A 14,107-nucleotide genomic window follows, 5' to 3' on the forward strand; every position below is an offset into this window, starting at 1 on the left:
ACAAACATATCCAACATGGCTGTCGCGTTCACAATAATGCAGCAGCAGAATTTCATGCAAACAATGAACACAGCTATTAGGATCATATCATCTCTCTTTGTGCCAGGATGTTTTTTTTGGAACCCCCCCCCCCATTTTTTCTCCCCAATTGCACTTGGCCAGTTACCCCACTCTTCCGAGCTGTCCCGGTCGCTGCTCCACCACCTCTGCCGATCTGAGGAGGGCTGCAGACTACCACATGCCTCCTCCGATACATGTGGAGTCGCCAGCCACTTCTTTCCACCTGACAGTGAGGAGTTTCTCCAGGGGGACGTAGCGTGTGGGAGGATCACGCTATTCCCCCCAGTTTACCCCCCCCCCCGAACAGGCGTCCCAACTGACCAGAGGAGGCACTAGTGCAGGACCAGGACACATACCCACATTCGGCTTCCCACCCGCAGACATGGCCAATTGTGTCTGTAGGGGCGGCCGACCAAGCCGGAGGTAACACGGGGATTCGAACCGATGCGCCCCGTGTTGGTAGGCAACGGAATAGACTGCCACACCACCTGGATGCCCCTTGTGCCGGGATGTTTAGGATTTTTTTCAGGAATCTGCTGATGAGTAAGGCTTGGTGATTTTTTTGGGCCCTAGTTTAACAACAAAAGTGACCTGGCAATTACCCTCTGGTCTGGTGGAGCTTAGATTGGAAGATTAGTTTCGATTTTTAAAACATTATTTGAAACAAATTATGCAGCTTAAAGACTCAAAACAATCTTTAACTACTCGCCTATTTACATACTCTCAATAACTACTGTTAAGTGACTGGGTTTCCAGTTCATATCTGGTCTTAGTTCCTTTCCGATAGTAATTTGTTATCGATTATTGTTTTACAAAATACATAGTAATTGTTTTGAAAACCATAAAAAAGTTGCTAAATATTTTTATTACACTAATTATTTGTATTTAACAGTCAAAGTATTTATTTCCCGATAGGCTCCTGTTTTGAATGTCACCCATATTTCTGCTCTTCTTTCTTGCAGAAACTGCTGTATCATCTAGATGCATCTGTCCGACCACCATGCAGTGTTCTTGGAAGTCTGTGGTACTTCTAGCATTAGCATCCATAGCCATCCAGTACACAGCCATTCGCACCTTCTCTGCCAAGCCCTTCAGCTTGCTATGTTCCCAGGCCCCGGGTCCTGCCTTGGAAACCAGCGGCCCTGCGGTGAACTGTGGGCTAGGGGCCCTACCGGGGCCAGGGCAGGAGACGCCCGAGGGCTTTGATCGTGGCTGCGATGAGCTTCTCTCCGCCTCCTCCTCCACGTTGTCTCTGCCCTCCTACAATGACAGCAGGAGGACCCATGTCCTGATTTTGGCCACTACAAGGAGTGGGTCCTCTTTTTTGGGCCAGCTGTTTAACCAGCACCCTGAGGTTAGATTTTAATTTTTCAACTGTACCTGTTTATGCCGAAAAGGTCAAAAAATGTTTACATGAAAAAACCAAAATGTATATATGTATATATGTGTGTGTGTGTGTATATATATATATATATATATATATATATATATATATAAAATCCAGTGAGTCAAGTCAAGTAAATTCTTTATGAGACAGTACAAGCCTGTTTCATGTCGGTATATATATATATATATATATATATATATATATATATATATATATATATACACACTACCGTTCAAAAGTTTGGGATCACATTGAAATGTCCATATTTTTGAAGGAAAAGCACTGTACTTTTCAATGAAGATAACTTTAAACTAATCTTAACTTTAAAGAAATACACTCTATACATTGCTAATGTGGTAAATGACTATTCTAGCTGCAAATGTCTGGTTTTTGGTGCAATATCTACATAGGTGTATAGAGGCCCATTTCAAGCAACTATCACTCCAGTGTTCTAATGGTACAATGTATTTGCTCATTGGCTCAGAAGGCTAATTGATGATTAGAAAACCCTTGTGCAATCATGTTCACACATCTGAAAACAGTTTAGCTCGTTACAGAAGCTACAAAACTGACCTTCCTTTGAGCAGATTGAGTTTCTGGAGCATCACATTTGTGGGGTCAATTAAACGCTCAAAATGGCCAGAAAAAGAGAACTTTCATCTGAAACTCGACAGTCTATTCTTGTTCTTAGAAATGAAGGCTATTCCATGCGAGAAATTGCTAAGAAATTGAAGATTTCCTACACCGGTGTGTACTACTCCCTTCAGAGGACAGCACAAACAGGCTCTAACCAGAGTAGAAAAAGAAGTGGGAGGCCGCGTTGCACAACTGAGCAAGAAGATAAGTACATTAGAGTCTCTAGTTTGAGAAACAGACGCCTCACAGGTCCCCAACTGGCATCTTCATTAAATAGTACCCGCAAAACACCAGTGTCAACATCTACAGTGAAGAGGCGGCTGCGGGATTCTGGGCTTCAGGGCAGAGTGGCAAAGAAAAAGCCATATCTGAGACTGACCAATAAAAGAAAAAGATGAAGATGGGCAAACGAACACAGACATTGGACAGAGGAAGACTGGAAAAAAGTGTTGTGGACGGATGAATCCAAGTTTGAGGTGTTTGGATCACAAAGAAGAACGTTTGTGAGACGCAGAACAAATGAAAAGATGCTGGAAGAATGCCTGACGCCATCTGTTAAGCATGGTGGAGGTAATGTGATGGTCTGGGGTTGCTTTGGTGCTGGTAAGGTGGGAGATTTGTACAGGGTAAAAGGGATTCTGAATAAGGAAGGCTATCACTCCATTTTGCAACGCCATGCCATACCCAGTGGACAGCGCTTGATTGGAGCCAATTTCATCCTACAACAGGACAATGACCCTAAACACACCTCCAAATTGTGCAAGAACTATTTAGAGCAGAAGCAGGCAGCTGGTATTCTATCGGTAATGGAGTGGCCAGCGCAGTCACCAGATCTGAACCCCATTGAGCTGTTGTGGGAGCAGCTTGACCGTATGGTACGCAAGAAGTGCCCATCCAACCAATCCAACTTGTGGGAGCTGCTTCTGGAAGCGTGGGGTGCAATTTCTCCAGATTACCTCAACAAATTAACAGCTAGAATGCCAAAGGTCTGCAATGCTGTAATTGCTGCAAATGGAGGATTCTTTGACGAAAGCAAAGTTTGATGTAAAAAAAATCTTATTTCAAATACAAATCATTATTTCTAACCTTGTCAATGTCTTGACTCTATTTTCTATTCATTTCACAACATATGGTGGTGAATAAGTGTGACTTTTCATGGAAAACACAAAATTGTTTGGGTGATCCCAAACTTTTGAACGGTAGTGTATATATATATATATATATATATATATATATATATATACATATATATAAGCGATCACAGGAAACTTGTTACGTGAACATTTTATTTAACTAAATTCATATTTCAGAAGGGCTTTGAATTAAAATTTCTATGTCCATTAATCAGTGAAATTTTTTTCCATATTCAGTACTCATTAAAATCCATTTAGGAGTCACATGTTCAATACATTAATGAAAGCCACTTTATTTTGTTATTGTACGGTTACAATGACTTTGTTTTCTGCATTGAACCCATCCTGTTGTATTGGAGCAGTGGGCAGCTGCAGCACCCAGGGACCAAATCCACTTCTTCTTTCCATTGCCTTGCTCAGGGGCACAGACAGGAGTATTAACCCTAACATGCATGTCTTTTTGATGGTGGGAGGAAACCGGAGCACCTGGAGGAAACCCACACAGACACGGGGAGAACATGCAAACTATAGGATGGATACTGTTACAGGATTCGCTATACTGGTTCTATCATTTTGTTTGGCAGCCCAAAATAAGAACGAAAAAAAGAAACTGGCCGAGCTGAAAAAAGAGGCACTGTGGCAGCACCACCAATACCTCGCCACTGCACTCTCTGTTGGAATTAAATCCAAGTGTTAATGATAGTGTGTCTAAAAGAAGAAAACGTTTTTAGGACAGTACTCCGGATCAGCTTCTTAGGTCGACTGGAGTTCTGATTCAGCCTGACAGCTTTTCTAGCAACAACCGCTGAAACACAGAGATGTATGGATTAAATGGGTGCACATTCAACTCCAGTAGGGCACTAATGGCTCTCTTTGCCCCTTTGCCAGTGTTCAGACCAAGCCTGTTTGGCTCAGAAATGTTTTCCACATTGCTACAAATGGCGGTATCCTGGATCCTGTGGTTTTACATGTCGATACTCCTGGGTTGTGCCTGTTATGTACAGTGTATATGCCTTTTGTAAAACGTTTGCCGGATGACCAGTATCTTTTCCCATGATTACTTCTACCCCAGGTCTTCTACTTGTTTGAACCCTTATACCATGTCCAGTCAGCTCTTCTACCTCGACTGGCCCAAAGTCGTAACCCAGCAGAGAGGAGGGTGATGCTGGGAGCAGCCAGAGACCTACTGAGGTCGCTCTACCACTGTCACCTCAACAGCCTGGAGAGCTACATACGACCCCGTCCCACCCAGCACTCCACTGACAAGCTGTTCAGGAGAGGAGCTAGTAAGACACAGACGTCAGCAGCCGTCTGGTTTCAACCTATACTCTTAGTGCACAAAATATTAGTCTCCTTGGTCTTTCATATCTGCCCAAGAGCTGGTTTGGGGGTCATATGCTTTTAGAGTCTACCCTCCAGAATATCCTACATCCATTTCAGCTTTCAATCTTTTATCATTTTCCTTGCAGAGAGAGAAAAAAAAATTCAAGCTTGATTTTTTGTTTTCCTCAAAAAACATTTGAAGATATCTTTTCACCAGCTCCATTTGCTGTAAGATAGAGTGCATATGACTCAAACACAGATTTGCTCTTTTTTATTTTTAGCTATGTGCATCATTTCAAATGCCGACTGTGGCTGCATTTGAGAAGAATTAGCCCAGGCTACCACACATGGTTATTTTACTTAGACAGTACTATTTCATTAGATCGCTTAATATTTAGGTATTATCCACCACCCCCCACCCCCACTTGCTCATGCACACAGCCCTTCACACACAATCTCTGTGGTACCATAGAAATGTCTTAGAGGGGACCGAGTGGGAAGTTTGCGTGGTTCTCTTGCTGCAGCAATGAATTAAAATTACAGCAATGCTAACACTTCTATTTCAAAAGTATTGATTTTACTGTTTGCAAATGAAAACACAATATTTTTATATTTCTCTTTCATAAAACATGCCATACAATAAACTCTTAAATATATAGGAGCATTCATATATTTGTGATAACAAAGCATATTCTGATAAAAATGACCACCCAACAACTTTTTTGGATTTGGTTTGGTGAGACTGGATTTAGGGCACTAACAATCAAATTTGGTAATTATGTCAACTCCACATTTAATTGGAGCTCAACTTGATCTGCATTCTTAAATATGAAAGGAAATAGAAATGAAAAACATTTAGTACATCATCTACTACTAGTACTACTACTACTATTACTATTTTCGGCTGCTCCCGTTAGGGGTCGCCACAGTAGATCATCCATTTCCATCTCTTCCTGTTCTCTGCATCTTCCTCTATCACACAGCCACCTGCGTGTCCTCTCTCACCACATCCATAAACCTCCTCTTTGGCCTTCCTCTTTTCCTCTTCCCTGGCAGCTCCATATTCAGCATCCTCCCCCCAATATACCCAGCATGTCTCCTCCACACATATCCAAGCCATCTCAATCTTGCCTCTCTTGCTTTGTCTCCAAACCGTCCAACCTGAGCTGTCCCTCTAATACATATAATCGTTCCTAATCCTGTCCTTCTTCGTCACGCCCAATGAAGATCTTAACATCTTCAACTCTGCCACCTCCAGCTCCACCTCCTGTCTTTTCATCAGTGCCACTGTCTCCAAACCATATAACATAGCTGGTCTCACAACCATCTTGTAAACCTTCCCTTTAACTCTTGTTGGTTGGTACCCTTCTGTCACAAATCACTCCTGACCCTCTTCTCCACCCACTGCACCCTGCCTGCACTCTCTTCTTCACCTCTCTCCCACACTCCTCGTTACAGTTGATCCCAAGTATTTAAACTCATACGCCTTCATCACCTCTATTTGCGTCCTCACCATTCCACTGTCCTCCCTCTCATTCACGCATAGGTATTCCGTCTTGCTGCTACTGACTTTCATTCCTCTTCTCTCCAGTGCATACCTCCACCTCTCTAGGCTCTCCTCAACCTGCACCCTACTCTCACTACAGGTCACAATGTCATCCGCAAACATCATAGTCCACGGAGACTCCTGCCTGATCTCTCCATCTGTCGTCCGTCAACCTAAAAACCTAAAAAAATGTTTTTTTTAAAATCAACCCAAAAAACATTTAGTACATCTAAAATGACAATTGTCAATCGTTTTCACCTATTGGAGTACATTTAAACTGGCACCAGGTGACGTAATATATTGGTTCACCTTCCAGTGGGAAAACCCAAGTTTATATTGTTGATTATCTAGTCGATGGTCATTGTTTAAAGAAAATCAGGTTTGTCAACATTATTATTTGTTAGTCTGGTCACCGTCATTTGAAAATATGAATTTTACTGTGAATACAATGTGTCAAAAACACAGAAATGTTCCATAAGGAGATCAACCCCCCCCCCCCCCATATATCATGCTGTGGCATGTTATTCTGCATTGTGTCATTCTTCACTCCTTAGGCAGAGCTTTGTGCTCCCCTCCGGTGTGTGAAGCCTCCCTTGGCCCTGTAGAGCGAGGCCTGGTGCTTGGGGATGAGGGGGAGTGTGTGAGGAGGTGTGGGGCCCTCAATGTGTCGCTAGCTGCAGAGGTGTGCAGGGACAAACGGCACGCAGCCATCAAGACGGTTCGAATCCCACATGTTGGAGACCTGAGAGCACTAGTGGAGGATCCAAGACTTAACCTGAAGGTATATAACTAATATGTCTCTCTACTAGTGGCCATTGGGTCATCAGTTCAACTCTGTGAAGTCACCTAATATGATAAGAGGACAGAGCAGAGGAAAAAAGAGTGAGAACTGAAGGTAGAGAGGAAAACTTTTCTCTACATCCCTCCCTCTTCTCTCTCTTTTTATTTCATGGCAGACATCTCCATGGTTTTTATATCCCATCCAAACCTGTCTCCACCACTCCATGGCCAGCAATATTTGATGAAGCCAGACTGGGCTACAAGCCTGGTATAAAGGATTTATTGTTATTGACTTCAAATAGAGTGTTGCTTGTATTTTACAATAAAATATTAGTTAGTTTAATAGCTAGAGACAATATATTGTGCAATATAAGTGACAGGGAGAGGAATGACAATGAAATAGACAGTCATGTGTATATTTCACTGTTATGCTACATTTCTAATGTTAATTGCAAGTGGTTTGCTAGCTAATAAAGTTGACCCTAAAACAAACAATGCCTGCGTTGCTACTAGCTGGGCTTAATATAGGCAGTGGTGATAAGGGTTTAGAGAGGGGCAGGGAAAGACGGACGTTTTTGCAAGTCAAATAAATCATATTTGGTAATTGAAAGAGCTGAATCATTCATTAATAAAAAGGCTGGACTGATCAAATGATGTCTATCTGAATGGCTGCACTGACTGGTCCCATTTGTTTGTCTGATTAAATAAGTCATCCATCCATTTAACAACTTTTCACTGGGTGAACAACTGACAAGTTGTGGATGGCTGGATGGACCAATCAATGTAGTTATAAATTGATATTGATCGAACACGCTGTCACACCAACTGTGGCCCCCCCAAATACACAAGCACACACACAAAGAAACGTTTTATATGCAAGCAAACTCAACTCACCCACACACCGACAAGGATATCTCAAATACAGATGAACGCAGATATGAGAAAACACAATTGCAGGAATACAACACACTCTTGCCAGACAAGAGCGATGGCCCCTTGTCACATTCATTGTGATAGTTATTATACAATAGATACTGTTATGTAAGGAAGGGCATAGTAACATGACTCTGATTTGATTTGAACTAGACCATCAGCTCACATTGAGTTCAACTCAGCAGAGCTCTGATTATTGACCAATGATTGGTGACAGCTGTGTTCATCAACACTACATTTTATTTTTGTAATTTTAAGTTTTTTTTTTCACATTTTATTTGTCGCCCCCCCGCTTCACTAGATGGTACACATTGAAGAATGGTTGGACAAATTAAGAGTTTTTCCAAAAATACCTTCAAGTCATGCTGGCAAATTACACTAATGCCATGGGCTCAACATACGCTCCTGATTTTGTTTTTGCTGTTATAAACCATAGTTATTATAGTTTCTCAAGTTAACCAGATATATAAAAGCCACGTACTACTATGTTTGTATTATTACTACTTTCGGCTGCTCCCATTAGGGGTCGCCACAGTGGATCACCCATTTCCATCTCTTCCTGTCCTCTGCAGCTTCCTCTGTCACACCAGCCACCTGCATGTCCTTTCTCACCACATCCATAAACCTGCTCTTTGGCCTTCCTCTTTTCCTCTTCCCTGGCAGCTCCATATTCAGTATCCTTCTCCCAATATACCAAGCATCTCTCCTCCACACATGTCCAAGCCATCTCAATCTTGCCTCTCTTGCTTTGTCTCCAAACCATCCAACCTGAGCTGTCCCTCTAATATACTTGTTCCTAATCCTGTCCTTCTTCATCAGTCCCAATGAAAATCTTAGCATCTTCAACTCTGCCACCTCCAGCTCCACCTCCTGTCTTTTCGTCAGTGCCATTAACTCCAAACCACACAATATAGTAGCTGGTCTCACAACCATCTTGTAAACCTTCCCTTTAACTCTTGCTGGTACCCTTCTGTCGCAAGAGTAATAGAAGCTAGGTGAAGAGGAGAGGTGATGATTAGCGAGCAGCAGTATGGTTTCATGCCAGGAAAGAGCACCACAGATGCAATGTTTGCTTTGAGAGTGTTGATAGAGAAGTATTGAGAAGGTCAGAAGGAGTTACACTGTGTCTTTGTGGATTTAGAAAAAGCATATGACAGGGTGCAGAGAGTGGAGGTGTGGTATTGTATGAGGAAGTTAGGAGTGGCAGAGAAGTATGTAAGAGTGGTGCAGGATATATATTGTATGAGGGAAGTGTGACAGCGGTGAGGTGTGTGGTTGGAATGACAGATGGGTTCAAGGGGAGGTGGGATTACATCAAGGATCAGCTCTGAGCCCTTTCTTGTTTGCAATGGTGATAGACAGGTTGATGGACAAGATCAGGCAGGAGTCTCCATGGACTATGATGTTCGTAGATGACATTGTAATCTGTAATGAGAGTAAGGAGCAGGTTGAGGAGAGCCTGGGGAGGTAGAGGTATGCAGTGGAGAGAAGAGGAATGAAAGTCAGTAGGAGCAGAATGGAATACATATGCGTGAATGAGAGGGAGGACAGCAGAATGGAAAGGATGCGTGGAGTAGAGGTGGCGAAGGTGGATGAGTTTAAATACTTGGGGTCAACTGTTCAAAGTAATGGGGCGTGCAGAAGAGATGTTAAGAAGAGAGTGCAGGCAGGGTGGAGTGGCTGGAGAAGTGTCAAGAGTGATTTGCAACAGAAGGGTACCACCAACAGTTAAATGGAAGGTTTACAAGATGTTAGTGAGACCAGCTATATTGTGTGGTTTGGAGTTAATGGCACTGACAAAAAGACAGGAGGTGGAGCCGGAAATGGCAGAGTTGAAGATGCTAAGAGTTTCATTGGGATTGGCCAAGATGGACAGGATTAGGAACGAGTATATTAGAGGGACAGCTCAGGTTGGATGGTTTGGAGACAAAGCAAGAGAGGCAAGATGAGATGGTTTGGACATGTGCGGAGGAGAGATGCTGGGTATATTGGGAGAAGGATACGAACGATGAAGTTGCCAGGGAAGCGGAAAAGAGGAAGGCCAAAGAGGAGGTTTATGGATGTGGTGAGGGAGGACATGCAGGTGGTTGTTATGACAGAAGATGATGCTGAGAACAGGAAGCGATGGAAACGGATGATCCGCTCTGGCGACCCCTAACGGGAGCAGCTGATAGAAAAAGATTATCTGTTAAGTGGTTCCAGATAGAGAGAGGTTGGGTATCCTGGCATCTCATGCCGAGATCCTTAGAGACAACACTTCCTTATTTGTAGCCTATTTGTGTTACCATAAACGTTCATATTCCTCATGCTTATGTTATGGTGCACTGCTCGGTACACAAATGTATGTTGCACTTTTGAACGTTTTTTATACATTTTTTATGTATTTATGTGTTCAATGTAAAATATTTGGTCTTCTACAAGTTGTATTTTTGATTGGCAATTTCAAATATCTCTTTACCTGTACATGAGTGGTAGGTAGGTCACAACGTGATCGAAAGTCATATATGATGACTCATAACTTTTTGGGAACCTCTTGTGATCAAGTTGATACAGTGTCAGTTTCATTTTGAATCACATTCACGGTATTTCAGATTTATGTTTTTCAAGATGTAAAAAAATGCCACATTGGAGAGTGAGAAGGACCTTCTTTGAGACATTAGGTTGAAGGAAATTCAAAAATTAGATTGCTATAGCTGAGTAGCAGGTTGATTTCACTAAAACAAACAACAAAAACCCAATTCACACCCTTGACCTTTTTGCCACAGGTGTCACTGAAGTTTTTCCTATACATCTCAAAGGATATTCCTCTAAAACACTACGGATACACCTAAAACTATGTCTAGTGTTTCCCATAGCCTTTTCAGGTGGGGAGATAGGCTCCTCAAAGCAACCAGTGCTGTTGTGAATGACTTGGTTTTTTTTAGCACTTTGAAATTTCTCAGACAAAATTCAACTTTTTCAATTTCTTCTATTATCAAAGGTTGTACAGCTGGTCCGGGACCCACGTGGTATCCTGGCATCTCGCATAGAGACATTTAGAGACACCTATCGGCTGTGGCGTCTGTGGAGGGCTACTGGCCATCGTCCCTATAACCTAGACCTGGGACAGATCAACACAGTCTGCGAAGACTTCCTAAGCTCTGTGTCTACCGGCCTTGCGAGACCAGCCTGGCTTAGAGGGAAGTACATGCTGCTCAGGTGAGTCAAATACCATAATATGGGGACATGTAGTTGGCGGTTTTGCCAGTAAGGGAGGTAATGTAGCTGGCAGCCATACCAACATGTACCCTGGCTCTGCCAAATGACAGAAGCTAAGCAGGTATGGGCTTGGCTAGTACTTGGATGGGAGAACTCCCAGGAAAACTGAGTTGTTGCAGGAAGTGGTGTTGGTGGGCCAGTAGAGGGTAGTTTTCCCTCTGGTCTTAATAAAAACAACAAATATCAAATCCCAATGCCCCTGTGCAGTGATGGGTGGGTACACTGTGCCATAGGAGATGCTGTCCTTCAGATGAGATGTTAAACTGAGGTCCTGACTCACTGTAATCATTGAAGATCCCATGGCACTTATCTCAAAAGAGTAGGGGCTTCCCCGGTGTCCTGACAAAATTACCAACCTGGCTCTCTCCATCTGGCCAGTTAATCATCCCTCCATGTAATTGGCTCAATGATTCCTCCCTCTCCACCTCAAGCTGATGTGTGGTGAGCGTTCTGGTGCAAAATGGCTGCCGTGCATCACCCAGGTGGGTGCTACACATTGGTGGTGGTTGAAGTGAGTTACCCCCTTCAATGTGAAGTGCTTTGTAATTATTATTGTTATTATTAATGTCATCTGACTCCTGTGGCCATACATCACAGTCCTAATATTATACTGTATTTGGGCATCATATCTACTGTCCACTCTGTTCAAGAGGAATGCTATTATGGCATACTACTGCTGTTAAGGATTTTTTTGAGGGTAGCTACTATTATGTTACTTTATAAACTCACTATCAAATTTAAAACTTTTGTTAAAACATGCTTTTACCTCTTTTTTTATCTCCTCAACGTAATTTATTCTCCTATGCCAGATATGAGGACTTAGCTAGATCTCCCCTCCAGAGGGCCAGGGAGTTGTACAACTTCCTGGGCCTATCCCTTGACCACAGCGTTGAGGAATGGATCCTCAACAACACCCGGGGCAGCAGCGAGCTATCGTCCAGGCAGAAGTACGGCACCATCCGCAATTCAGCGGCCAACGCAGAGAACTGGAGGCAGAAGCTGTCTTTCGACATGGTGATGTACACACAGACATTCTGCCAGCCCCTACTCGAGCTTCTGGGGTACAAGACAGTCTCGCATGCTGGAGAACTGAGGAACCTTTCATACTCACTTGTAGAGGACAGGACGTTCCTACCATCTTTGTAACATCAAAGACATTGTTTGCCAATTGCTTAAAGAAACCAAGGCTCCCAAGGTTGCATTGTGTATTGATTGATTGGTTGATCAGCCTGCAAAGCCCTCTGTTGGAGGAAAGGACATGAATGTACTCACAGTGTTATGGCAGAGTAGGATTTGCTGATACATGGAGTTGTTCTGTGAAACGTCTGACTCTGTTACGTAGGATTTGGCATTTCTGCTGTGTTGTAGCTCTCATGCAAGAGCGGATTCCACTTTGAATCTAAGGTTTTTCTTTCTTTCAAATGATCTTAAGCCCTCTCCAGCTGGCAAGAGTATAACCAGAGGATGATTGGTAATTGTAATTTTATTTCCCAACAGTCCACATCATATTCAGTCCTGTCTTTTTCCTTAACTACCTCGATAAAACTTACAGACAGAATTATTATTGCAAGAATTATTTCTTCTCAGAGTGCCAATCTTAGATAATTGAGCTACTATATGGTATATTATCAATAGGTTGAAGAGTTTAAGAAATTACAATTTGTATATATTGTAGTATAGCTTATTTAGGTTTCAAGCTAACTAGATTGTGGGGTAACCATTTTTATTTTACTCCGCTAAGTGATAATTAGTTAGAGGTAACAGTTGCAAAAGCACTCATCATTGAATGTTGATGTGCAACATGCTCAATGTCTGGGCACCTGTGGAAACGAGTCTTTTTTTCTGACGATCCCTGGTGTAAGTGGAGAAACTGGATATGGAGAGGGCTCAAGGTTCACCTGAAATGAATTATGATTTTTAACTATTTGTGGCACAAATTAGACAATTAGCAGCTGGTCCCCCCCCCCACAAAAAAAACAAAAAAACAAAAAACAAAAAAAGATTGGCACTAATTTAAGAACCAATGACAGGCTATGAATAATGTTTTAACTTCGTAAGGATGTTTTCATGGCAGCTAGGGGTGAGAGTTAAAATCGCGAGGTTTTAGCCAGCTCAATCTAGCATATGCGGACCATGGATAAAAAGTTGAGGAAAAATTTGTGTGTTTTTTAGCATTCATTCATTCATTCATCTTCAGCCACTTCTCTGGGGTAGGGTCATGGCGGCAGCAAGCTAATTAGGGCACTCCAGACGTCCCTCTCCCCAGCAACACCCTCCAGCTCCTCCTGGGGGATCCCAAGATGTTCCCAGGCCAGATTGGACATGTAGTCCCCCCAGCGAGTTCTGGGTCTACCCCGGGGTCTCCTCTCAGTTGCCCATGCCTGGGAAACCTCAAAAGGAAGGTGCCCAGGAGGCATCCTAATCAGATGCCTGAACCACCTCAATTGGCTCCTTTCGAAGTGAAGGAACAGCGGCTCTACTCCAAGCTCCCTCCGGATGTCTGAGCTCCTCATCCTATCTGTAAAGCTGAGCCCAAATACCCTATGGAGGAAACTCATTTCAGCCGCTTGTATCCGCGATCTCACCCTTTCAGTCACTACCCAAAGATCACGACCATAGGTGAGGGTAGGAACAAAGATTGACTGGTAAATTGAGAGCTTTGCCTTCCGGCTCAGCTCCCTCTTCACCACAACGGTCCGGTACAACGTCCGCATTACTGCTGATGTTGCACCAATCTGCCTGTCAATCTCCCGCTACATCCTACCCTCACTCGTGAACAAGACGCCAAGATACTTGAACTCCTTCACTTGAGGCAACAACTCATCTCCCAACCCGGAGGGAACAATCCACAATTTTCCGGTAGAGAGCCATGGCCTCAGACTTGGAGGTGCTGACTCTCATCCCAGCCATCTCACACTCAGCTGCAAACCACCCCAGTCCACACTCTTCACCTTGGCTGCGCCTTGAGATCCTGTCCATGAATATCACAAACGGAATCGGAGACAAGGACAACCTTGGTGGAGTCCGACACCCACTGAAAACATGTTTGAC

General features: G+C 43.2%; 1 protein-coding gene across 1 annotated transcript; it reads left to right on the plus strand.

Moving 5' to 3' along the window:
* Window positions 1-1,030: 1,030 nt before the first annotated feature.
* LOC130114442 (carbohydrate sulfotransferase 1-like) lies at window positions 1,031-12,202 on the plus strand. The gene is made up of 5 exons (XM_056282325.1): window positions 1,031-1,414; window positions 4,289-4,502; window positions 6,640-6,866; window positions 10,779-10,996; window positions 11,866-12,202. The coding sequence occupies exons 1-5, from the start codon at window positions 1,061-1,063 to the stop codon at window positions 12,200-12,202; spliced, it is 1,350 nt and encodes a 449-aa protein (XP_056138300.1). The 5' UTR covers window positions 1,031-1,060.
* Window positions 12,203-14,107: the final 1,905 nt, after the last annotated feature.

Source organism: Lampris incognitus, chromosome 6 (genome assembly GCF_029633865.1).
Source record: "Lampris incognitus isolate fLamInc1 chromosome 6, fLamInc1.hap2, whole genome shotgun sequence".
In the NCBI taxonomy this organism is placed as follows: domain Eukaryota; kingdom Metazoa; phylum Chordata; class Actinopteri; order Lampriformes; family Lampridae; genus Lampris; species Lampris incognitus.